Source organism: Muscardinus avellanarius, assembly GCF_963383645.1.
Source record: "Muscardinus avellanarius genome assembly, chromosome: 5".
Taxonomy (NCBI): Eukaryota; Metazoa; Chordata; class Mammalia; order Rodentia; family Gliridae; genus Muscardinus; species Muscardinus avellanarius.
This window is the reverse complement of record NC_137790.1, coordinates 141,738,414-141,764,928: the sequence shown is the minus strand read 5'-3', so window position 1 is coordinate 141,764,928 and position 26,515 is coordinate 141,738,414. Positions and strand designations below refer to the sequence as shown.

Here is a 26,515-nt window from a genome sequence, read left to right as displayed (position 1 = left end):
CCCTTCTACCTCCGGGCTATACTCCCAGATACCTATTTATATTTTTATTTGGAAACAGAGTCTCCTAAGCCAGCGCGGCTGGCTTCGAACCTGTGCGATCCTCCTGTCTCTGCCTCCCAAGCGCGGGGATTACAAGCGTGCACCACCACGCCCAGGCTATTTATTTTGAAACAGGGTCTCACTAAGCTGTGGAACACCCACCTGAGTAGCTGAGGCTCGCCTCGAAGCTGTGATCCTCCTGTCTCAGCCTCCCAAGTACTGGGATTACAAGTGTGTGCCACCACGCCAGGTTGGAAATAAACTCTTTTCTTTTTTTTGTGGCATTAGGGATGGAATCCAGGGGTATTCTTCCTTCAAGCTATATCCCCAATCCTATTTGAAATAACTTATTTCTGACATGCAGGTAATAGAAGTTTTCACCAATTGGATGGATATGTAATTGCTTAAATGTCCTCATTTACATATAAGATTAACAGTCTTAGAAAATATATTAAGCCAGTCATGGTGGCCCAAGCTTGTAATCCTAGTGCTTGGGAGGCTGAGACAGGAAGATAGCAGATGTACAGCCAGCCTCAGCAATTTAGTGAGGCCATCTTCAACTTAGTGAGACCCTGTTTGAAAATTAAACATAAAATAGGGAAGCCGGGCATGGATGTAATCCTAGCATTTGGGAGGCTGAGACAGGAGGATTGTGGCTCAAGAACAGCCTCAGCTCCTTTGTGAAGCCCTCTGCAACTCAGTGAGACCCTGTTTCAAAATATAGCATAAAAACCAGGGCTGGGGGTGTAGCTAGGAAGTAGAATGCCCCTGGCTTCCATCCTCAGTACTGTAAAAAATAAAAAATAAAATAGGGCTGGAAGTGTAGTTTAGAAGCAGGATGTCCCTGAGTTCTATCCCCAGTACCACACACACACACACAAGTGAAAATGTACTATATTAACCTTAATATTTCTCTGTTCTAATAGAGATAATCTTAAGAAATGAATTTTAATGTCTGGAATATCAAAGAGATGCTCAATATTCCTTCAGGATCTGGGTAAGTTTTCTGGCATTTACTTCTCTGATATTTAAGAGGGTCCTAGGGTTTCATTGATTTCATAGAAAAAAGATCCTTTTCTATTTGGTTGTAGTGACAGAGGTAGCCCCTCTGCACCTTTTTCTTCTATTGGCACTCCTCCTGTGCTTGTCTTAAACTTCCTACCCATTTCCTTTTTTTTCCTTTCCTTTCCTTCCTTCCTTCCTTCCTTTTTTTTTGTACTGGGGATTGAACTCAGGGGCATTCTACCTCTGAGCTATATATACCCCCAGCCCTATTTTTTATCATTTATTTTGAAACAGGGTCTCACTAAGTTGCACAGGGCCTCACTAGGTATCTGAGGCTGTCTCTGTGAACCTGCCGTGCACCTATCTCAGCCTCCCAAATACTGGGATTACAATCCTGCACCACCATGTCTAGCTTTCTACCCATTTTCTGATTGTAAAAGTGATGTCAATACAATTCCATTTGTTAGCTGAGCAACGACTCTGTATCCAGCTTTGGGCCTCGGGTCTGACCTTTGAGAGTCAAACTTAGTCCAGCATCTGGAAACTGACCTCAGTTGGGGCAACTCTATTGAAATAGTAAGGAGCAGAACCAAGTCAGTGTTCAGCTGCATGCTCAATTGCATAGTACAATTTTTAAGTACTATGGAGATAGGAGCCATTCTAGCTATTGACAGGGCTCAAAAGATAGTGCCTGCTCAGAGCTTGGCGTGGTGGCATACTCCTGAAATCCCAGTACTTGGGAGGCTGAGACAGGAAGATCATATGTTCAAGGCCAGTGAACTTAATGAGACCCTGTTTCAAAATAAAAATAAAGCCCTAAGCCAGGCGTGGTGGCGCACGCTTGTAATTCCAGCATTTGGGAGACTGAGATCGGAGGATCGCGGTTTGCGGACAGCCTCAGCTACTCAGTGAGGCCCTCCACAACTCAGTGAGACCCTGTTTCAAAATAAAGAATAAAAATTTGGGCAGAGGGTGTAGCTCGGAGGTCAAATGCCCCTGGGTTCCATCCCCAGACCGCAAAAAACAAAAAAAAATAACAAAATAAAAAATAATGCCTAGGTGTGGTGGCGCATGCTTGTAATTCCAGGACTTGGGAGACTGAGACAGGAGGATCGCAGGTTTGTGGCCAGCCTCAGCTACTTAGGCCCTTTGCAATTTAGTGAGACCCTGTTTCAAAATAAAGAATAAAAAATGGGCTGGGATGTAGCTTGGAGGTAAAATTCCCCTTGATTCCATCCTCAGTATGGAAAGAAAAAAAACAAACAAACAGGGTTTTGGGCTTTTTGTTTGTTTCTTTGAAGTTGGGATTGAACCTCTGAGCTATATCCGCAGACCTATTTTATTTCTATTTTGAAATAGGTTAATGAAAGGTTAATGAAAGTTTCACTACTTGTTGAGGCTGTCCTCAAACCTGCAATTCTGTCCTCAGCCTCCCAAATACTGGGATTATAGGAGTGCTCAATCACACATGGCTGTGTGTGTGTGTGTGTGTGTGTGTATATATGTGTGTGTGTGTGTGTGTGTGTGTGTGTGTGTGTGTGTGTGCGCACGCGCGCGCTAGTGTTACTGGGGATTAAACACAGGAGCATTCTACCTCAGAGCTACAACCCTAGCCCTCTTTTTTTTTTATTCTTTATTTTATTTTTATTTTTATTTATTTATTTTTATTTATTTATTTATTTATTTATTTATTTATTTATTTATTTTGGTGGTACTGGGGTTCCTGGAAGCCCTTCTACCTCTGGGCTACACTCCCAGACCTATTTTTATATTTTTATTTAGAAACAGGGTCTCCTAAACCAGCGCGCGCGGCTGGCTTCGAACCTGCGCGATCCTCTTGTCTCCGCCTCCCAAGCGCAGGGATTACAAGCGTGCCCACCACGCCCGGCTTATTCTTTATTTTAAAATAGGGTCTCACTAAGTGGCTGAGGTTGGCCACAAACCGGTGACCCTCCTGTCTCAGCCTTCAAGTACTGGGATTACAAGCATGGGTGACCACACCCGGCTCTAGTTTATTTTTTATTTTGAAACAAGTTCTCTTTACATTACAGTGGGCTGGCTTTGAATCTGTAATCGTCCTGTCTCAGTCTCCGAAGTGCTGGGATTACAGACATGTACCATGGTGCCCAGCTGAGCACTTGAGCACTGGTCTCTTCATGTCAATAAGAAAAAAAAGAATTTGTAGTTGATAGAATAGAGAAAAATCCATTTTTGTTTAGTTCTAGATCATAGCTTTAAGTTATAAATCGCACATGATTTAAGTAAGCTCACGAAGTTTTTTTTAAAGCCCAGATAATTATTCTCTTTGTTTCAAAAAGGGAGTCATAAAGAGCTATTTTGAGCAATGATTATGCAACCCACATTACAATATATGTGTGCAGCCCATAACCTTTGGTAACTTTAGGAAATGATTCTGTGAGTAAAAATTAATTGGCATTTCCTATGCTAAACTATTAGAGTTTTGTTGTTGTATTGATATGTTTGCTTATAGCAATATATAAACACCTTTTTGTTTGTACTGATAATATGAAGGTTCCTTAGTTTAGAATATATACTTATAAACTGTGTGTGGTGGTGCACACCTGTAATCTCAGTACTATAAACGCTGAGACAGGCTGGCCCTGGTGGCACGCACTTGTAATCCCAGCATTTGGAAGGCTGAGATAGGCGGGTCTCAGTTCGAGGACAGCCTCAGCTACTTAGTGAGGCCCTTTGCAACTCAGTGAGACCCTGTTTCAAAAATAAAAAGACTAAAAAATAGGGGTGGGGATGTTGCTCATAGGTAGAATGCCCTTGGGTTCCATCTCTAGTACCACAAAAATAAATAAATAAATAAATAAATAAATAAATAAATAAGCTGCTGGGGGTATAACTTGGAGGTAGAATGCCTTTAGGGTCAACCTTTAGTATAAAAAAATAAAGCGAGAAAGAAACTTGGAAGTCAGAATAAATTAGCACTGCTGATTATTCTGAAATGAGTAGTTATCATTTCATTTGTTCAGGACCTGTGTTCACTTAACATCCATATCTTGCTTGATTTCAGGACCACTAAGCCATCTAACTGGAGTAATAATCAGACTGACTATTCTACTCTCAGTGATTCCCAGTTCCTCTTTGGATCTCAGTTTTGCCCAGAAAATTCAGAGACCCTGTCAGCACCCTTGGACTTCGGTGCCCAATTGAGATATCCAAAACAATTACAACAGAACTCTCTGGATGTGAGTCCGATGGTTTTGGAATTTTCTAGATGTATTTCAGAATCATTATGGAGATAAACAATAAAGAAGACTTATTCTGTTGAAATATGTTTTAGAATTGTATATCTCTAAATATAAATAGTATATCTTACTATTCACCAGGCATAGTGCCACACGCTTGTAATCCCAGTACTTGGGAAGTTGAGACAGGAAGACTGAAGGTTTGGGGCCAGCCTCAGCTACTTAGTGAGGCCCTCTGCAATTTAATGAGACTCTGTTTCAAAAATAAAGAATAAGATCCAGGCATGGTGGCACATGCTTGTAATCCCAGCATTCGAGACGCTGAGACTGGAGTACCCCAAACACTGGGATTGCAGGAGTGTGCCGCCATGCCTGGCTCAGTTATTTTTCTTTTAAAAATATAAAAAATAAGCTGGGTATGCTGACCTGTAATTCCAGTATTCGGGATTATGAGACAGGAGGATTGCAGATTTAAAGCCTGTGCCTGGTAACTTCATAAGAGTCTGTCTTAAGAAGTAAATCAATAAATAAAGTGAAGAGGATCATGGTTCGCAGCAAGCCTCAGCTACTTAGGCCCTTTGCAACTCATGAAGATCCTGAGTAGAGAAAGATCTAGAAAAAGAAAGAAAGAAAGGAAGGAAGGAAGAGAGGAAGGAAGGAAGGAAGAAAGAAAACAAAAGAAGGAAAGGGAGAGAGAAAGAGAGAGAAAGAAGGAGAGAGAGAGAGAAAGAAAGAGTAAAAAGTAGGGCTGGGGGTATAGCTTGGAGATAGAATGCCTCTGAGTTCAATCCCCAGTACCACAAACTAAATACATAAATAATACAAATTACTTTTCCAAATAGATTAGTGCTTGACATTTGATTCACTTGACTTGGTGGTCTAAAATGGTACAATAAGATTTGTAGTTTCTTGTACTACTTAAACAACATAGAATAGTATCAGTCCCTGACTACTTCTAGGGAGAGGCAAATGTTGCATATTTCCTAAGTTTAGTAATACTATTGTTTGTGAAAAAATGTTTTGTGGTACTGAGGATTGAATCCAGGGACATTCTTCCTCTCAACTACATTCCTAGCACTTTTTTTTTTTTTTTTTGAGATACTGGTGATTGAAACCAAGGGCATTCTACCTCCAAGCTACACCCACTCCCCTATTTTTTATTGTATTTATTTATTTATTTATTTATTTATTTATTTATTTATTTATTTATTTTGGTGGTACTGGGGTTCCTGGAAGCCCTTCTACCTCCAGGCTAGACTCCCAGACCTATTTTTACATTTTTATTTGGAAACAGGGTCTCCTAAGCCAGCACGCGCGGCTAGCTTTGAACCTGCACGATCCTCCTGTCTCTGCCTCCCCAGCGTGGGGATTACAAGTGTGTGCCACCACGCCCGGCTTAGTCTTTATTTTGAAACAGGGTCTCACTGTCGCAGGGGGCCTCACTAAGTAGCTGAGGCTGTCTGCGAACTGCGATCCTCTGGTCTCAGCCTCCCGAATGCTGGGATTACAAGTGTGCGCCACATACCTGGTGTTCCCATCACTATTATTTTTCATTTGGAAGCAAGGTTTTGGTAAATTAACAAGTTATGGACTGGCCTGAAACCTACAGTCATCAGCCATCCTGACTCAACCTCCCAAATACTGGGATTGCAGGAGTGTGTTACCACACCCGGCTAAGAGTTATTTTTCTTTTAAAAATATCAAAAACAAGCAAGATATGGTGGCCCATAATTCTAGTATTTGGGATACCGAGACAGGAAGATTGCAGATTTAAAGCCTGTATGTAGTAATTTAACAAGAACCTGTTTTAAGAAAGTAAATAAATAAGCTCACTAAGTTGCAGAAGGCCTAATTAGTAAATAGGACTGGGGATATGGCTTGGAGGTAAAATGCCCCTAGGTTCAATCCTCAGTATTACTAAAAAAAAGTAAATAAATATCCATGAATGATGGTACACACCTGTAATCCCAGTAGTTGCAAGACTGAGACAGGAGGATCCCAGGTTCTAGGCCAGCCTCAGCAACACAGCGATAATCTTAAGTAATTTAGCAAGACCATGTTTCAAAACAAAAACAAAAAACATCTGGGGCTCAGAGGTAGAATACCCCTGGTTTCAATCCCCAGTAAAACACACACACACACACACACACACACACACACACACACACTAAATACATACATACATACATACATAAAAGGGGCTGAGTGTGAGGCTCAGTAGTTAGAATGTCCCTGGGTTCAATTCCTGGAACCATACCTGCATGCACGCTCACACACAGAAAAAGAAACGAGCAGGGCGTGGTGGCGCACGCTTATAATCCCCGCGCTTGGGAGGCTGAGACAGGAGGATCGCACAGGTTCGAAGCCAGCCTCAGATACTTAGTGAGGCTTTCAGGAACTTAGTGAGACCCTGTTTCCAAATAAAATATATAAAAAATAGGTCTGGGAGTATAGCCTGGAGGTAGAAAGCCTCTGGGTTCCACCCCCAGTACCACCAAAAAAAAAAAAAAAAAAAAAGAAGAAAAAGAAAGAAATGACTTATAAAACAGAAATAAAGTAAGAAATTTTATATTACATGTACTCCCCCCCAGAAACCTGATGTACTCTGTAAACTTTAGCCAACTATACTACATTATCTTTTTTTTTTTTTTTTTGCATTGAGGATTGACCCCAGGAGCATTCTAACTCTGAGCCACACTCCCAGCCCTGTTTTATTTACTTTGTGTGTGTGTGTGTGTGTGATACTAGGGATGGAACACAGGAACATTCTACCTCCAAGCTACATTCCCAGCCCTATTTTTCATTCTTTATTTTGAACAAAGTTCTCACTGAGTTACAAAGGGCCTAAGTAGCTGAGGCTGTCCATGAACCACGATCCTCTTGTCTTAGCCTCCCAAATGCTGGGATTACAAACATGTGCCACCACGCCTGGCTTTTATTCTTTTCCATTTTGAAACACGGTCTCATTAAGTTGTGAAGGGCCTCTTGTCTCAGCCTCCCAAGTACTGTGATTACAAGCATGCGCCACTGTGCCCTGAAACAGGGTCTTACTATGTTGTAGAGTATTATGGTTTAAATGGTGGGGGTTCTTTTTCTTATTCAACTAAAGTTTGTTGAATAGAAAAAGTTAAAACTAATAGGCAGGTCGGTGCAGCTTTAACAAATCTTTGTTACAAAATCAGTAGGAAATAGAGAAGAGAAGGAAAAAGCAGCATGGTGACCCGCACGCTGGGGAGCCTGAAAGTGGAACTCTGGCCCCTCTTCGGGACCCTAACCTTTAAATAGATTTTGTATTGATGTCTTCCTATCAGCGTTACCAAGGCAATGGGCTAGTGTCTTATTCCTTAGGCAGGCGGTGCCTCTTTGTCTCCGGGCAGTGCACTTACTAAGTGCAGGGGTCAAGAATCTACCTGGCCTTCACCTCTATTGTACTGGGCAGCATTGTTTGGTCGTCAACTCTGGGTGCTTTGAAGCAGCCCACAGACTTTACCTTTCCTCTACGCAGGCCAGGTCGCGGAGGAGAGGAGGCAAACAGGCACTGATGGCCTCTATAGAGTTACAGGGCTAAAGGCTCCAATGAACTCTAAGGTTTTCCTACAGGTTAATCATTAGAGCGAAGGGTAAGGGGAGAGGGGGCTCTGCATCGTAACAGCTGCTGCCCCTCCCTGCCTGAGTGCCTGCACAGCCTCCAGGCCCTGGCTACTTTTTACATTTTAGAAATACCAGCCCATAGAGGGCCGCATTAAGTTGCTGAGGCTGGCCACAAGTTTGTGATCCTCCTGTCTCAGCCTTGCAAGTACTGGAATTACAAGTATTCAGTACCGTGCCCAGCTTGGCAGAACGCCACAACCCTGGCAATGTTTTTGCTTTGTACCAGGAATTAAACCTGGGGAGAGAGCCAGGTGCTGAACTGGGAGGCCGAGACAGGAGGATCCAGGCTCTTGGCCAGCCCCAGCTACTTTTGAGGCCTTCTTCAATTCAGTGAGACCTTATTTCAAAGTAAAGAATAAAAATAGGGCTGGGAATATAGCTTGGAGTTAGAAGGCCTCAGAGTTCCATTCCAAGTATGACTAAACAAACAAACAAACAAACCTGGGAGGATTCTACCTTTCTCTAAGCTACACCAACAACCCTATTTTATTTTATTTTATTTTGGTGGTACTGGGGGTGGAACCCAGAGGCTTTCTACCTCCGGGCTATCCTCTCAGACCTATTTTCTATTTTATTTGGAAACAGCGTCTCACTAAGTTGCTGAGAGCCTCACTAAGTAGCTGAGTCTGGATTCGAACCTGTGCGATCCTCCTGTCTCAGCCTCCCAAGTGCGGGAATTACAAGCGTGCGCCATCACGCCCGGCTCCTGTTTTATTTTGAAACACCTCACTGAGTTGTTGAGGGACTCTCTAAGTTGCCAAGGTTGGCCTCAAACTTGCAGTTTTCTTGTCACAGCCTCCCAAGTACTGGGATTATAGGAATGTACCAGCATGCCCAGATCTCAATTGATTTTAAAGTCATTTAGTTTGTTTTGTTTTATTTTATTTATTTATTCACTTATTTTTTGGTGGCATTTAGGATTGAACCTAAGGGCATTCTACCTCCAAGCTACACCTCCAGCTCTTTTTATTTTTAATTTTGAAACAGGATCTGACTGAATTGTTGAGGCTGGCCTTGAATCTGAGATTCTTCTGTTTCAGCCTCCCAAGTACTGGGATTGCAAGTGTGTTCCACCATGCCTGGCTTATAGGTATTTAGCTGACACTTTAAATACCTTTGCACGGCTAAGGCCAAAGTTCCATTAATAACTGAGCATGGTGGCAGATGCTTGTAATCCCAGCATTCGGGAGGCTGAGACCGAAGGATCATGGTTTGTGGACAGCCTCAGCTACTTATTGAGGCCCTCTGCAATTCAGTGAGACCTGGTTTCAAAATAAAGAATAAATAATAGGGCAGGGGGTATAGCTCATAGGTCAAATGCCCCTGGGTTCCATCCCCAGACCCGCAAAAAAAAAAGAAAAAAAATTCCATTAATAAAAAGAGCTTGATTCAGGAGGCTGAGACCTGAGGATCGCGGTTCGCGGACAGCCTCAGCTACTTAGTGAGGCCCTCTGCAACTCAGTGAGACCCATTTCAAAATAAAGAATTAAAAAAAAATAGGGCAGGAGGTGTAGCTCAGAGGTTGAATACCCTGGGTTCCACCCCCAGGCCCGCCAAAAAAAAAAAAAAAAGCCTGAAAAAGCCAGGTTTGGTTGTGCACATTTGTAATCCCAGTACTTGGGAGGCTGAGATAGGAGGATCATGCAGGTTTGAAGCCATCCTCAGCAACTTAGTGAGGCTCTCAGCAACTTAGTGAGATCCTGTTTGAAAAATAAAAAGAAGCGGGGCGTGGTGGTGCACGCTTGTAATCCCAGCATTTGGGAGGCTGAGAATGGAGGATTGTGGTTCTCGGACAGCCTCAGCTACTTAGTGAGGTTCTCTGCAACTTAGTGAGAGTCTGTTTCAAAATAAAGAATGAAAAATAGGGCAGGTGCTGGGAGTGGTGGCGCAGGCTTTTAATCCCAGCATTCGGGAGGCTGAGACTGGAGGATCGCAGTTCACGGGCAGCCTCAGCTACTTAGTGAGGCCCTCTGCAACTCAGTGAGACTTGGTTTCAAAATAAAGAATAAAAAAATAATAGGGTAGGAGGTATATCTCGGAGGTCAAATGCCCCTGGGTTCCATCCCCAAACACCCCCCCCAAAAAAAAATAGGGCAGGGGATGTAGCTTGGAGGTCAAATGCCCCTAGGTTCCACTCCCAGACCTGCAAAAAAAAAAAAAAAAAAAAAAAAAAAAGAGAGAGAGAGAGAGAAAGAGAAAAGAAAATAAGAAGCCAGGTGTGGTGGCACACACTTTGTAATCTCAGCATTTGGGAGGCTGAGATGGGAGGATCATGGTTCGTGGTCAGCCTCAGCTACTTATTGAAGTCCTTTGCAACTGAGACCCAATTTCAAAAATAAAAAAGGATAAAAAAATAGAGCTGGGTGGTATAGCTCGAAGGTAGAATGCCTCTGGGTTCCATTCACAATACTACAAAAAGAAAAGAAAAAAAAAAAGAATAAACAGGGCTGAGGTTTAGCTCAGAAGTAGAATGCCCTTGAGTTCCATCCCTAGTCCTGAGAAAAAGTGAATGTTTTAATATTTTTATGTGTAAATTGCTATATGTTGTTTGTTTTTTTCATTCAATAGAGTGAACCTAGTATTTTCACAAAGTACCAGACAAAGCCCCAGCTCTTTGGCGGAGATACAAAGGAAGGAGGCACATTTTCTTTTCCTTTGCCAGTTGCAAAATCCAAAGACCTCTTGAAACAGTTTGAGGAAAAAAACCAAAGGACGAAAGACAAATGTGACAGGTACGCAACCCTTTCCAGAAGATGAGCTACTCGTGTTTTCTGGGAGAAACAAAATCGAGTATGGTTAATCAATCAATTAAATTTTATTATAAGACTGCATTAGTCAGGATTCTCCAGAGAGATAGAATCAATACAATTTATATATAGCTAGGAGGCTGAGACGGGAGGATCATGGGTTTGATGCCAGCTTCACCAACTTAGGGATTCCCTCAACAATTTAGGAAGATCCTGCTTAAAAAAAATTTTTTTAAAAGGGCTGGAGTGTACAGCTGGGCATGGTGACACATGCTTATAATCCCAGTACTTGGTAGGTTGAGATAGGAGGATCACAGGTTGAACTAGCCTCAGAAGTTTAGTGAAGTCCTCAGCAACTAGTTGAGGTGTAGTTGAGGGTGTAGCTCAGAAGAAGAGTTCTGCTGGATTCAATCCCCAGTAAAACACACACACACACACACACACACACACACACACACACACACACGGCTGGAGTACAGCTTGAAGTTAGACTGCCCTTTCGTTCAATCTCAAATACAAAATATAATTTAAAAAAACTATTCACATGAGCTGGCGTGATGGTACATGTTTATAATCCCAGCATCTGGGAGGCTGAGACAGGAGGATCGCGGTTCACGGCCAGCCTCAGCTACTTAGTGAGGCCCTTTGCAACTCAGTGAGACCCTGTTTCAAAATAAAGAATAAAAATTAGGACTGAGGTGTAGCTCAGAGGTACCCCTGGGTTCCATCCCCAGCACCAGACACAACAACATCAACAGCAACAAACAACTATTCACATAAACTGGGTGTGGTGGCAGATGCCTGTAATCTCAGTATTTGGGAGGCTGAGACAGGAGGATTACAAGTTCGAAGTCAGCCTCAGCAATCTAGTGAGGCTCTTAGCAACTTAGTGAGACCCTGTTTCCAATAAAAAATAAAATAGGGAAGGTATAGTCTGGAGATAGAAGGCTCCTAGGTTCCATCCCCAGTACCACACACACACACAATTATACATATAAATGGAGACACACACATCCACACACACAAATGTATATTTTGGGGGGAATAAGTGGTAGGTGGGGAGAGAAAGCAAAAGGGATGCAGACTTGATTTATTATGTAAATTGGCTGCTGAGATTGTCCAGGCCAGGAAATTCCATAGTCTGCCATCTGAAAGTTAGAGAAGCAGAACTCCTGTGGTGTAATTCTGTCTGAGTCAGAAGGACTGGAAAAGAAGTGGAGGGGCGGCTACTGGTTAAGTCCTAAAGTTCCGAGGCCTCAGAACCAGGAGCTCCAGTCTCCAAGGTAGGAAGGTGGGTGTCCCAACTCAAGAAGGAGCATGTCAGCTGGCCGTGGTGGCGCACACTTGTAATCCCAGCTTTCGGAAGGAAGGCTGAGACGGGAGGATCCGGCTGGCGGACAGCCTCGGCTATTAAGCAAGACCCTTCTCAACTGAGTGATACTGTTTCGAAATTAGGAAGAATAAAGAAAAATAGGGCTGGGAGTGTTGCTCAGAGGTAGAATGCTCCTGGGTTCCATCCCTGGTACCACAAAAAGAAAAAAGAAAAAAAGAAAAGAAAAAAAAAAGGAGCATATCCAGGTATGGTGGCAACCGTAATTCCAGTTTTGTTTGTTGTTTTTGCCAGTCTCAGCAGTTTATCATGGCCCTCAGCAACTTAGTGAGACCCTGTTTCAAAATAAAAAGGGCTGGGGTGTCACTTGTGGTGGGTTTGTATAGAGCTGCCATGATTTGGCCTCTCTGAAAAGTAAAGACTAGAGGTTTCATGTTTGTTTCGTGTGGCACTGGGGCCTGAGCCCAGGGGTATCATACTTCTGAGCTAGGCCCTGGCTGAGCACTGAGGTTTGTCAGGGTGAGTCTCCAAACCCGATTAAGCAGTGTGGGTGACATACAGATGAACACCTGCTACATTCACGGAGTCATTCTGCTATATGTTATCTTAATATTTCACAAAGACTTGTTCTCTTTTTCTTCTACTCTAGTGAGATTCTATACAACTTTCTTTCCCATGTCAGAGGAAGCATCCACAAGGTATGTACAGCTTCGCTTGAAGGAGTTAGGACACTTTACATCTTGAGAAGTTTAACGATTGTATTATTTTGGCTTTAGTTTATATAGAAGCACTATATATATCTATATTATAAAATATAATAAAATATAAAATATTATAAAATATATATATATTTTGGTCTTGGAGATGGAACCCAGGGGTTTCTACCTCCAAGCTACATGCCCACACCTATTTTTTTAATTCTTTATTTTGAAACAGGTCTCACTGAGTTGCAAAGGGCCTCACTAAGTAGTAGCTAAGGCTGGCCTTTAACTGCGATCCTCCAGTCTCAGCCTCCCAAATGCTGGGATTACAAGTGTGCCACCACGCCCGGCTAGAAGCCCAATATTTTAACTACCCATATTCACCATTAAGTGACAATTCTTCAAGTTAGCCAAATAAGGCAGCATTGCGAATTCTTTCTTAATTTTGGGTTTTTTAGTTGCAGACATCTGTGGAAAAGTCTGAGGAACATCTCAGTTCAAGAAGTCAATCTATTTTGGATTCTTTGCAGACTGTGGCCAAGACATGTGAGTGTCTCATATTTAAGGTGACCAACTGTAATCTTACCGGCAGATTGGCAGTGAACATGAACTTTCTGCCTCTGGCCAGATTTCCAGGGTTGCGGGTTTATACAGTGTTTCAGATGAGAGGCTAGCTGTTTAATTTTAGCTCTGAAGAGATGAGAAGCCCCCTAAGCCAGGTAGCGGCACCTACCTCCACTGTGTCTTCTGTGAAGCAGATCCTGCGCGGAGCAGCCTTGCTGTTTCAGGTAGGCACCTCTGCTCGGCTTCTCATCTCACTGCCTGAAGTGAATGGGCAGCCTCCACGCGTCCCCGCTGAACTGCTGTCTGTGCTGGCTGTATAGACACTGCCCCGAGGGGTCTGCAGCGCTCCAATCACCTGCTGTTCTTGCTACCTTGGTTTCAGAGGGAGAGTTATTTGTTAGCGAATCACAGCATCATTGTCAATTTCAGTTACCGATTGTAAAATTCCTGCTGCCCCAACTGGTGAGATAAATACAGATGGAGCCATTGCCCTGGCCTATAAACAGAGGAGAGCCAATACACAACTCTTTGCAGGCAGACACACTCCATATTTCTTGCTCATTTCTTAGCAAAACAGGAAGCTGATGACTGTGCGTCTGCACTTGTTTGCATTTGGCTTCGTGCTCATTTCTATTTTAAAAAACTTGAAGTCAACTTATTCCAATGCTATGAGATGAATTGTTCATGATTTACAAAAATGAATGCCTTTGTGTGGCTTAGAGATCGATCGCCATCTGTCTGAAAGAAGCATCGTTCTGTCTGTCCTCTGGCTTCCAACCTGGGTGATTCCCCCACACAGGGCAGCTGTGCGTCTGTTTCAAAATGGTTCAGGCCGGGCATGGTGGTGGCTTGGCTTGGGAGCAGAGACAGGAGGATCACCCAGGAAGCAGCCTCACTGGCGTAAGAGACCCTGTTTCAAAAAAAAAAAAAAGGTCTGGGAGTGTAGCCCCGAGGTAGAAGGGCTCCAACCCCAGTGCACCAAACCGGTTCAGGATGCTGAGGAATGTTACCCCGCAAAAAGTGGCAAGACAGAGGCAGAGCGAATCAGAAATGCTGCTTGTATAATGTGATGGGGTAACTCCTTTAGAGGATCTGAGAAAAGTGTGTGTGAGTCAACGTTCCGTTGCTATGATAAAATACCTGAAATACTATACGGGGAAAAGACTTATTCTCCTCATAACTGCAGAGATTTTTGTCCATGGTTGCTTGTCCTGTGGCTTTGAGCCTGTGACAGCGCAGCACATCATGACACAAGCGTGTGGTGGAGGGAGCCCGATCACCTCACGGTGCCTGGGAAGCAGAGAGAGACAGGAAGGGGCAGATGCTCCAATGACCTAACTCGCTTCCATGAGGCCCCGCCCCTTCAGAGTTTCCACCATCTCCCAAAACTGTCAGATATTATTATTATTATTATTATTATTATTATTATTTGTTGTTGTTGTTGTTGTTGTTGTTGTACTGGAGATCGAGCCCAGAGGCACTCTACCTCTGAGCTATACCGCAGCTTTTTTTCTTTTTCTTTTTTTGCAGTACTGGGATTGAACCCAGGGGCACTCTACCTCCAAACTACAGCCCTATTCTTTATTCTTTATTTTGAAACAGGGTTTTAATAAGTTGTGGCCTTAATAAGTTGCTGAGGCTGGCCTCAAACCTGCAGTCCTCCTGTCTCAACCTCCTGGGATTACAAATGTGTGCCATCACGCCTGGCTTTCTATTTTTTGTTCCTTAATTTGAAACAGGGTCTCACTAAGTTGCAGAGGGCCTCACTAAGTATTTTAGGCTGGCTGCAAACCTGTGGTCCTCCTGTCTCAGCCTCTGAAGTATTGGGATTTCAAGTGTGCACCACTGTGTCCAGCCTTGGCAAACAGGCTCTTAACACATGGGCTTTTGGGGAATATTTCCAAACCATAACACTTTTTTTTTTTTTTTGCAGGTCTGGGGATGGAACCCAGGGGCATTTGATCATGAGCTATACCCTGCCCTATTTTTTTTTTTATTCTTTATTTTGAAACAGGGTCTCGCTAAGTTGCAGAGAGCCTCACTAAGTAGCTGAGGCTGGCTATGAACTGCTATCCTCAGGTCTCAGCCTCCCAAATGCTGGGATTACAAGTGTGCGCCACCATGCTCAGCTAAGGGCACGATTCTTGCTAAGAGAATTAATATGTAGATTGAACACATTAGGCACTCTGAGAGTCTAGAGAACTTCCTGACTGAAGCAGAAGGAAAGTGATCAGAAGGAGGAGGAAGGAAGGAGGAGGAAGGAGGCATCTGGGTTGAGCTGGAGTGCCAGCCTTCATGCACAGAAGCACTGTGTGAGAACCAACAGAGGGAGTCTGAGCTGCCTGACCCTGTTCTTTGTGCATTCATGGTATAATAAGTGTTAAAAGCCCCACGTGATGGCCTACGCTTGTTATCCCAGCAGGAGGATCATGTAACGTTGAAACTGAGTTGGGGTCAGAAGGAGGCAAACACCAGCCAAGTTAGTAAAGGCCTCTTTAATTAAAACTGGCACGTTCGGGTGAGGTCTGCCGACTGTGGGGGAAGGGACCGATGACTGAGCAGCAGAGTCACGGTAGGCGAGCCACACGGCAGAGAGGAAGTGAGGGTATTATGTCGCCGGGGTCCTGGGCTAGAGCTAGCGGCCAGTATTCGCAACATCTGCAGTCTCTCAGCATAGGAGTCTGCCCTGGATACCTGGAGTCTCATGACATCTCCGCTTTGACTTCTGGGGTTCCACTTCCTGTTCCTGCTAAGGGGTCTCATGGGGGAAGGGAGGGACCCAACCTATCAGATCACAGGTTCAAAGCCACCTTGGCAGCCTAGGGAGGCGCTCAGAAATCTAATGAAACCCTGTTTCCAAATAAATACAATTGGTCTGTGGGGGTAGTTTGGTGGTAGAATGCCTTTCCTGGCTCAAGGGCCTTGGCTGCCAGGTGCGGAGCTGCTGCTTCAGTCCCAGTTTGTGAAAGATACCGGTCAGCATGTTCCCTAAGGAGGTGCCTGAGGAAAGACAAGGAAGGGAGACAGGAAGCCAAGGGAGGGGGTCCGAAGGGAGAGCGTGATTAAGCTAAAAGAGGCGACCGTTCAGAAATTCCAGGGGCTTATGAAGGTGGGGCTTCTAGGGGTGGCCTGTGCGCACACCAGAGCCAGTGGTAGTTCAGGCCAGACTCCCGCAACTACAGCGAGTTTTGTTATATGGTTTTGAAGAATCCCATTCATTCGGGAGGCTGAGACCGGAGGACCGCGGTTCGCGGACAGCCTCAGCTACTTAGTGAGGCCCTCTGCAACTCAGTGAGACCTGGTTTCAAAACAAAGAATAAAAACTAGGGCAGGGGGTGTAGCTTGGAGGTCAAATGCCCCTGGGTTCCATCCCCAGACCCGCAAAAAAAAAAAAAAAAAAAAAAAACAAAAAAAACAAAGAATAAAAACTAGGGCAGGGGGTGTAGCTCGGAGGTCAAATGCCCCTGGGTTCCATCCCCAGACCCGCAAAAAAAAAAAAAAAAAAAAAAAAAAAACTAGAAAAAGAATCCCATTCATTTTTCTACCTTTCCTAATGACTGTGGGTGACATAAGATATGGAGCTTCCATGAAATGCCAAGAATTTGTGCCCCCTGTTGAGTAACCTTAGATATAAAAGCTGGTCCATTACCAGACTGTAAGGAGCCAGGGGGTCCAAACCGAGGGCTGATGTTCGAGCATAGAGCTTTGGCCACCGCGCTGGCCGTCTCGTCCTTTGAGGGGAAAGCCTCTACCCAACCTGTTAGGGTGTCGACCATGTGTAAGAAGATATTTTAGTTTTTTGTGAGAAGGCATATGGGTAAAATTGATTTGCCAGTCCCGTCCTGGCAAATGTCTCATTTGGTGGGTAGGGAAAGAGGGGCGAAGGCCTCCTTGGGGAGAAACAGCAGCACAAGCAGAAGAGGAGGCACTGACTTTACTAATCAGCTGTTGCAAGAGAGGGGAATAATACAAGGGGTTTAGGAAATCTTTAAATGCAGCAGGACCCACGTGTAGGGAATTACGTATTAGGTTAACGACTGCTTCAGCCTGAGCCTCAGGCAGGGCAATTCTGTCCTGTAAAAGAGGCCTGTAGTGCATAGGCAGATAGCAGGAGGGCTTACCGTCAATCCCCTGTACCGAGATTGGAAAAGGAAAACTAGGACCTGAAAAGGACGGAAGGAGCCGGGCGTGGTGGCGCACGCTTGGAATCCCAGCATTCGGGAGGCTGAGACTGGAGGATCACCGTTCACGGACAGCCTCAGCTACTTAGTGAGGCCCTTCGGCAACTCAGTGAGACCCTGTTTCAAAATAAAGAATAAAAAATAGGGCTGGAGGTGTAGCTGAGAGGTAGAATGCCCCTGGGTTCCATCCCCAGTACTGCAAAAAAAAAAAAAAAAAAAGGATGGAAGGACTGAGTGCGCAACCAAAAAGGAGATTGGCTTACCTACTACCTTCAGAGTTACCTTGGGCTCAGCACGGGGCTCGAGGTTGAGGAGTCTGGGAGCCGTCAGTCTTTGGCCAGGCCAAGCAGGGCTGGCACAGGGCCTGGTCTGGAAGGGCGGTCCCTGTGTTGAGGCACCTGGGCTCACCGGCTTCCCAAGGGCGCTGTTCTAGTCTCCCTCCTGGCCGCACTCCGGGCATGGTCTGGTTGGTGGGCAGAGCTGAAGTGAGACTGGCCCAAAAGTTGAGGCAGCGAAGGGGCAGACAGAACATGAAGGTGGGGCCCAGCCCAGTGACCTGCAGGCTGAGGGGAAGAGTCGGTGATGTCACCCCCAAGTCCCGGAAAGTAGCGTGTGGTCCTTGCCACCACAACCCCTGTGTCGGCAGGATTGCAAGCAGTATTGTGGAAGTTGGTAACGTATGCCAGCGGTGTGACCTCCAGGTCTGTGTTGTTTAAGTTCACTGAGAACACGTGACACTCGAGGATTTATTAGTTTTTCCCCTGGTAATTTCATCTTATGCAAACATCCTCTTCTCTGGTTTATCAGGGTCACGTGATGGGTCTAGGAAAAGAGCAGAAGTGTAGAGAAGCAGCGGGCCGTGCACAGAGGGCCGGGAGGAAGGAGGGGTGGGACCAGAAGGGGGGAGTGTGCGGGACTCTAGCCAATTTGAAGATTAGGACTTTGTCCAGAGCTCAGTTGAACGCCATGAAAACAACAAAGGTTTCAGTGGGGGCAGGCTGGCACCTGCCTCCTATAAAGATCACTGTGACACCAGGGCCAGGAAGGAGGGCCTCTTGTAGGAGGTGACTGCCTTCATCTCATCTGGGCAGCAGGTTCTCAGGCTCCCTGCAAGTGCTGAGCCTGGCCTAGATCTCCTCAGGGGAGGGAAGAAAAAGAGCCAGGCCTGGTGGCTTTGGAAGCTGAGACAGGAGGATCACAGGTTCGAGGACGGTCTCAGTCTAAGCAAATAGTGAGATGCTTCCTCATCAACCTAATGAGACCCTTTTTCAAAATAAAAATGAAGCTGGGTGTTGTAGTGCAGCCTGTAATCCCAGTACTTGGGAGGCTGAGACAGGAGGATCGCAGATTCGAGGCCAGCCTCAGCTACTTGTGAGACTCATCAGCCTAGCAAGATGATCTTATTTCAAATTATAAAATAAAACAGGACCAGGGGTATGTAGTTCAGAGGTAGAATGCTCCAGGGTTCAGTCCCCAGTAACAAAAGAAAGAAGGAAGAAAACAAAAAGAGACTGTGCTGAGCCCGCTGTGGTCAGGGGAGGTGGTTGTAGGTGCCAGCAGAGAAGGCCCGACAGGCCACACGGGCGTCCGCGCGCTTCTTCCACCGGTCTGGGCAGGTGGGCCTGCCGCAGTCCTCAGGCGGTACATCGTCATTGTTTTCATTTAGTGCAAGAGACTGCGCAGACCCAGAGGGACCTGGTGACTGAGGCCGTGCAGGAGAAAGGCGGCGCGGAGCGGCTCGTCCTCGAGCTGCAGAGGAGCGCTGAAGCTGTGAGTGCGGCCCCACCAACCCTCAGCTCGTGTTGGCTGTGTTGCTAAGACTCAGAGACCCATTCATTCATTCATTCATTTATTTATTTATTTATTTATTGCAGGTCTGGGGAAGGAACCCAGGGGCATTCTACCTCTGAGCTACACCCCAGCCCTATTTTTTATTCTTTATTTTGAAACAGGGTCTCACTGAGTTGCAGAGGGCCTCGCTAAGGAGCTGAGGCTGGCTGCAAACGCGGTCCTCCGGTCTCAGCCTCCGAATGCTGGGATGACGAGCGTGCGCCCGCGCCCGGGTAAGAGACTACTTAAAGTTGCACATTTTCAGCCCAACCAGAGCCAACACGGGTCTCTTGGCGAGGAGCCGGGGCGCCGGCTGGCTGGCTTCCCTGCAGCCCCAGCAGCACGTGGGCCCGGGCCTGCTGCAGGGTGGGGGGTGCCCTGAAGGAAAGAGACAAGACTTTGCTCATTGGTTTGTTCACTTTTCTATGTGAGAGTGTGTGGTGTGTGTGCGCGCGCACGCACGTGCGCATGGGCATTTGGCACTGGGGATGGAAGCCCGGGGCTTTCTACCTCTGATTTGCATCCCAGCCCATTTTATTTTTAATTTGGGAACAGATCTTGCTAAGTTGCTGAGGGCCTCACTAAATTGCTGAGACTGGCTCCAAACCGGCAATCCTCCTCTCTCAGCCTCCCAAATACTGGGATTACAGCATGCACCACCATTCCCATTGGATTTTCTTTCTTTCCTTTCTTTCTTTCTTTCTTTCTTTCTTTCTTTCTTTCTTTCTTTCTTTCTTTCTTTCTTTCTTTCGTACTGATATTGAACCCAGGGACATTCTACCTCTGAGTTACATGTACTCTCTGCCCTTTTTATTTTGAAACAGGGTTGTGCTAGATTGTTGAAAACCTCACTTTGATGCTGAGCCTGACCTCAAACCTGCCAGCCTCCTGTCTCAGCCTCCAGAGTACTGGGATGACAGGCTGCACCACCACGCCTGGCCTTGTTCTCAGTTTTTTTTTTTTTTTTTTTTTTTTTTTGTGGTACTGGGGGTGGAACTCAGAGGTTTTCTACCTCCAGGCTATACTCTCAGACCTATTTTATACTTTATTTGGAAACAGGGTCCCACTATGTTGTTGAGAGCCTCACTAAGTAGCTGAGGCTGGCTTCGAACCTGTGTGATCCTCCTGTCTCAGCCTCCCAAGCGCGGGGATGACAAGCGTGCCCACCGCGCCCGGCTTTGTTCTCGCATTTTATTGTGCATTCTAACTTGTACTGTCCATCACTCTCTTTCTCGCTCCTTTTCCACAGAGAGAAGCAGAGTTTTTAGAAATGAAGTCCAGCCTGAAGCACCTTGAAGTTTTAGTTTCCCGGCAGTGTAAGGACCTCCAGCACCTGTGTGAGCAGCTAGGCCAGCTGAATGCGCCCAGGGTCCAAGCAGAGCTGAGGAAATGGGCCTCGGTGCCCGATGCACCTGGGCACCTGAAGGATGGTACTTCTCAGACCTCGCCGCCTCCGGCTCCGAGCCTCAGCTTTAGCAGGCAGGAAAAGTGTGCCCCCGAGGAGCTGGATCTGTGGCAGCCCCAGGCCCCCGCTGCCACAGGGCAGCCTGGCCCAGGCTCCCTGGGGCCTGGGGAGAGTGGTGTCTGCAGTGCGGGAACAAAGAGCCGCACTCTCCAGGAACAGGCTGCACTGCCTGCCCTTCGGCCCCGGCCCCGGCCAGGAAACAGGCCGACAGAGGACCAGCTGATGCAGCCCGAAAGCGAAGGCTGGGCTCACACAGGGCCTCAGAGCCATGGCTCCAGCACCCCGCATCGCAGGGTCCATGGCGACAGGGACCTGGTTTCCCAAGGAGCCTCACAGCTCATACCCCAGGACCCTGACAACTTTGCAACCAGCACTCAGAATGTCTGCCCAGAATATCAAGGCACTTGTGAACAGGTGGTAACTGAAGATAAAGGCAGCACTGCAGAGAGAAGGCGGAAAGGCAGGCCGCCCAGGAAAGTCCCCAGAGGCAGGGTGCACGCCAGTGAGCAAAAGCAAACCCCAAGCGAGGCGCACGCTCTCTGTGCTGAGCACCAGAGTTCCCGGTCTCCAGTGTCCGACCCACAAAGGCCCTCCACTGGGCAGCAGCAGCCCCTGGCTCGGCCTGGGCGCCGGGGCAGGCCCAGAAGCCTCACGAGGCCCGCCTGCCTTGTTCTGGGGGGAACCGTCAAGCGCAGTAGAACAAGAGCAGCGCAGGGCCTCTTGCAGCTCACCAGGGGCCCTTCCCAGGACAGCGGGCCGCTTCCCGGCAGTTCTCAGGGGGACCATCAGATGCGCTGGTTCAGTGACCTCGGCTTTGAAGATCCAGAGCCCCCTCTGTGCCAGGAAGCAGGGAAGACTTTGCTCTATGACCTGGGTTTGGATAGCAGCGATGATGATTTCTGACTTCTCAAGAAGACACAGAACACTTGACGAGTTAGTAGCAGGAGGTCCCTGAGGCCCGCTTGGAACCCGCAGCGTGAGAGGCCTGGCTGGGGCGGGAGTCACTGGGATGTGGAGGCAGGTTCAGTTCTCTGGGGATCAGATGCTGCCCATGACATCAGCATAAGGGACAGATGAGAGTGGCGGGGAGGGAACACACAGCGAGAGCTGGCAGGGCAGAGCCTGCGGCGGGCACCGGGGAGGGCGCTAATCTTGGTGAGGTTGGGATTGGATACTGTGCAGTAGAGCCATGGCAACACGACTCCCAGACACAGCCCTTTTGGTCTCCAAAATGTCCCTGAGCCGGGCGCGGTGTGATGGTGCACGCTGTAATCCCAGGTTCATAGCCAGCATCAGCAACTTAGAGACCCTGTTTCCAAATAAAAAATTAAAAGGGCTAGGAGTGTAGCTCAGGGGTAGAGTGGCCCTGGGTTCAATCCTCAGTACCCCCAAATTATACATACATACATATATATATATATAATTCTCCTTTCTATAACCTTGACTCGGGCATGGTGCATATGCCTGTGACTCCAGTACTTGGGAGGTTGAGCCAGGAGAATAACAGGTTCTAGCACAGCCTCAGCAATTTAGTGAGATCTATTTTGTTATTGTTTTTATAGTACTGGGGATGGAACGTAGGGGCATTCTATCTCCAAGCTATACCCTCAGCCCTAGTTTTTATTCTTTCTTCTTTCTTGTACTGGAGGTGGAACCCAGGGCTTTCTACCTCTGGGCTATACCCCCAGACCTATTTTATATTTTGTTTGGAAACAGGGTCTCACTCAGTTGCTGAGAGCCTAAGTAGCTGAGGCTGGCTTCGAACCTGTGCGATCCTCCTGTCTCAGCCTCCCAAGTTCTGGGATGACATGCATGTGCCACCCCGCCTGGCTTATTTATTTTGAAACAGGTCTCACTAAGTTCCGGAGGGCCTCACTAAGCTGAGATTGAGACCTGTAATCCTACTGTCTCAGCCTCACTAATACTGGACTTACAAGCATTCACCACCATACTGGACAAGACCCTCTTTCTTTCTTTCTTTCTTTCTTTCTTTCTTTCTTTCTTTCTTTTTCTTTCTTTCTTTTTCTTTCTTTCCTTCTTTCTTTCCTTCTTTTTTTTTTTTTTTTTTTTTTTGGAGTTCTGGGGTTGGAAACCAGAGCATTGTACCTCTGAGCTATACTCCCAGCCCTATTTTCTTCTTTTATTTTTTTACTTATTTTTTATTTTTTGGTAATGGTAATGGAACCCAGGGACCTTCTACCTCTGGGCTACACCCCCAGACTTACTTTACTTTTCATTTGAAAACAGGATCTCACTAAGTTGTTGAGTGTTTCACTAAATTGCTGAGGCTGGCTTTGAACCTGTGATACTCCTGTCTCAGCCTCTCAAGTGCTGGGATTATAAGTGTGTCTATCCTTTCTCCTCCGTCTTCTTTTCCTTCTCCTCTTCCTCTCCCTCCTTTTTCTTTTAGTACTAGCAGTTGAACCCAGGGGCATTCTACCTCCAGTGTGCCACCCAGCCCTGTTTGTTTATTTGTGGTACTAGGGATGGCACCCAGGGACGTTCGACCTCTAAGCTACACGCCCAGCCCTATTTTTCATTTTGAAATACAGCATCTCACTGAGTTTCAAGGCCTCACTGAGCAGCAGCTGAGGCTGTCCTGGAACCATGATCCTCCTGTCTCCGCCTTCCAAATGCTGGGATTACAAGGATACGCCACCATGCCCGGCCCCAGTTGTATTTTTTATTTTGAAACAGGTTCTCACTAAGTTGCCGAGGCTGGCCTTGAACCTGTGCTCTTCCTGTCTCAGCCTCCCAAGTGTATGCCGCCACATCCGGCATGAGTTTACACTTGTTCATCCGTGGACATGTTACAGGACACACCACATCTTGTGAACAAGAGTGTTCATGCTGCCAACAAGAGAGAGGAGGTGACATGCCCCACACCGTCCAGGGCACCACCGCTCCTAAGCCGCTCAAGGCCGCTTGGCTTCCTGGCTGGTTTTCTTTTTTCTTTTTATTTATTTTTTTTTCCAGTATTGGAGATTTAACAGAGGAACATTCTACCTCTGAGCTATACCTCCAGGCCTACTTTGTATTCTTTATTTTGAAACAGGGTCTTACTAAGTTGCCAAGGCCCTAAGTAGCTGAGGTCGGCCACAAACCTCTGGTCTCAGCCTCCCAAGTACAGGGATTACAGTTGTGCACCACCACGCCTGGCTTCCTGTTGTTTTTCTGCAACTCTTTATGAACTTAATGATAGGCCTTGTATTATTACTGAGAGCAGTAGGCTTGTACAAGCTTTGACTTTTCACTATTTCTTGCTGAACTTTAAAAATTGTTGCAACACTTACTGTTTCTTTTGTAATCAAAAATAAAAAGATAAAACCTCTAAAAGCATGTATTATATTTTTCGAATGAGAAAATCCTTGTAGGGGACAATTTTCAGAATTTGCCCACTTCCGAGCCAGTATAGTGAATGGCACTGGGGTCACTGAGTGGACTGTTGTAAAAAGCAGTAGCTCCTGATTTTTTTGCCTCCAGGATATGGAAGTTGAATTCGCTTGTGATGTCCTGGGCGTGGGTGCCGGACACCAGCCTAGGCTGCTCTTCCTGGTTTTCAGGGCCTCCTGTGGCCTGTAGTTGGGAGCTATAGGCAAGGACAGCAACCCTGTGGAAGCCAAGCAAAGTCCAGGCCCCAGTTCCGCCTCAGGCCGCCGGCCGGCCTCTCTTCCCTGCAGGCCACACCGGCTGGATGCCCGTCCTGCCCTCGACCGCCGCTCTTGCGGCTTGCATTGCTCGTGCCAAGACAGTATGGCCCAGCCACACAGGGCCCGCCAGCCTTCCCAGGCTGAGCCATTGGACCAGAGGACCTCTGTTGGGAAAAATTTTATTTTTGGGGGGGGTGGTTACTAGGAATGGAACCCAGGAACATTCTGTCTCTGAGCTATGCCCCTAGCTGCTGTGTGTGTGTGTGTGTGTGTGAGAGAGAGAGAGAGAGAGAGAGAGAGAGAGAGAGAGAGAGAGAGAGAGAGAGAGACTGACTCTCTAGGAGGGATGGAACCCAAGGATATTCTACCTCCAGGCTCTATTTGAAATAGGGTCTTGCTAGGTTGATGAGAGTCTTGCTATTTGCTGAGGCTGGCCTCGAAAGTGTGATTCTTCTGTCTCAGCCTCCCAAGTGCTGGGATTACAGGCGTCCACCACCATGTCCAGCTACTCCCCGCCCTTTCAATTTTGTGTGTGGAAACAGGGTCTTGATAAACAATTGCTGCTACTGAGGTTGTCCTCAAACCTCTTGTCTCAGCCTCCTAATTACTGGAAATATAGGTGTGGGCCACCACGCCCAGCTCTGGAAATCTTGTATTAAACAGTTTAATAGTTTCCTACACATAATGAAATTCTGAAGAAGCACAGGAAGCCGGGCATGGAGGTACATCCTCATAATCCCAGTATTTGGGAGGCTGAGACAGGAGGATGGCAGGTTTGAGGACAACCTCAGCAAGAAGTAAGACTCTCATCAACCTAGTGAGACCCTGTTTCAAAAATAAAAATAAAGCCGGGCGTGGTGGCGCACGCTTGTAATCCCCGCGCTTGGGAGGCAGAGACAGGAGGATCGCGCAGGTTCGAAGCCAGCCGCGCTGGCTTAAGTGACACTGTTTTCAAATAAAAATATAAAATAGGTCTGGGAGTGTAGCCTGGAGGTAGAAGGGCTTCCAGGAACCTCAGTACCACCAAAAAATAAATAAATAAATAAAATAAAAATAAAAATAAAATAGGGCTGGGATGTAGCTTGGAAGTTGAAAGCCCCTGAGTTCAATCCCCAGTGCCAAAAAAATAAAGTTTAGAGTGCCTCAGGGTTCCATGGCTGGGTGCTTTTGTAGAATGAGCAGTAAGCTTACCTCCTAATAAGGCTAGGTTAATTAAAATGACACTGCCTGTCTCTGGTGATCACCAGGAAAGCATACTTATTTTACTCCTAAGGCTTTTCTTCTTAACCACCATGGTTCCTGCCGGGCGTGGCGAGCGTGACAGCGCAGGCGCCGGATGGCATGTGGCTTCTTGGGTAGCTGTGGCGGGAGGTCTGTGGGCAGCGCCCGCCCGGCCGGGAAGGAAGCAGACTGCAGCACCTAAGTCTTGCAGTCCAGTACTGCCTCCAGTGTCCTCCACGGAAAGGCCTCCGCGACCTGCCCGGTCCCTCTGTGCCACCCTTGCCCTGTCTTAGGTCATGCTGTCCCATCGAAAGCCTTAACTGTGTGCTGTGTCTTACGTGCTCTGCCCGGGATCTCAGCTCCAGGAGCAAGAGCCCCGCCCTGGCAAGCAGGAGGGCGTCCGGCGCGCAGCTCCTTGCCGCCTGGTCGTGACAGCGGGCCTCTCCAGAACAGCCTTCGCAGCCTTCTTTTTCCATTTTTAAGTCTTTGCCTCAGAAGTTCCAAAGGGCTCCTGGTGAGTGAGGGGATCTCCTGCAAGATGCCCTTTTCTCCCAGGCCAGTTCCCAAGAACTCCTCTGTCACCCAGTGTCCAGAAAGCGAGTCACCCTGTCCCCAAAGTCCTACAAAGTTTGGGTGGTTTGAAATTTGTCTGCCAAGCCTTAGGCCCAAACTCATCACATCAGGCATTTTCCAGACAGCCTAGGACGGAGCCTTTCCACACTAGGGCTGGGATCCACTGTGAAACAGACTTCCCGAGGAGTACTTTGTTCCTTCTGTAAATATTTAGCTAGAACCTAAAATATTGATGTTCTCCCACACATTCCAAGGAGAAAGCTCGTCGCCAGTCTCCGGATGACAGACGGCCTTTCCGTGATCATCCACGGTCAGATCCTTTCTTCCCAGCCTCCATAAC

At 46.7% G+C, this 26,515-nt stretch overlaps 1 protein-coding gene across 1 annotated transcript; it reads left to right on the top strand.

The window, feature by feature from the left end:
- Positions 1–980: 980 nt before the first annotated feature.
- IHO1 (interactor of HORMAD1 1) lies at positions 981–21,634 on the top strand (the record flags this gene model as incomplete). Its single annotated transcript, XM_080696656.1, has 7 exons — positions 981–1,036; positions 4,088–4,262; positions 10,482–10,645; positions 12,640–12,688; positions 13,150–13,237; positions 19,103–19,206; positions 20,516–21,634. 7 exons carry the CDS (start codon positions 981–983, stop codon positions 21,632–21,634), a joined length of 1,755 nt encoding a protein of 584 aa, XP_080552782.1.
- Positions 21,635–26,515: the final 4,881 nt, after the last annotated feature.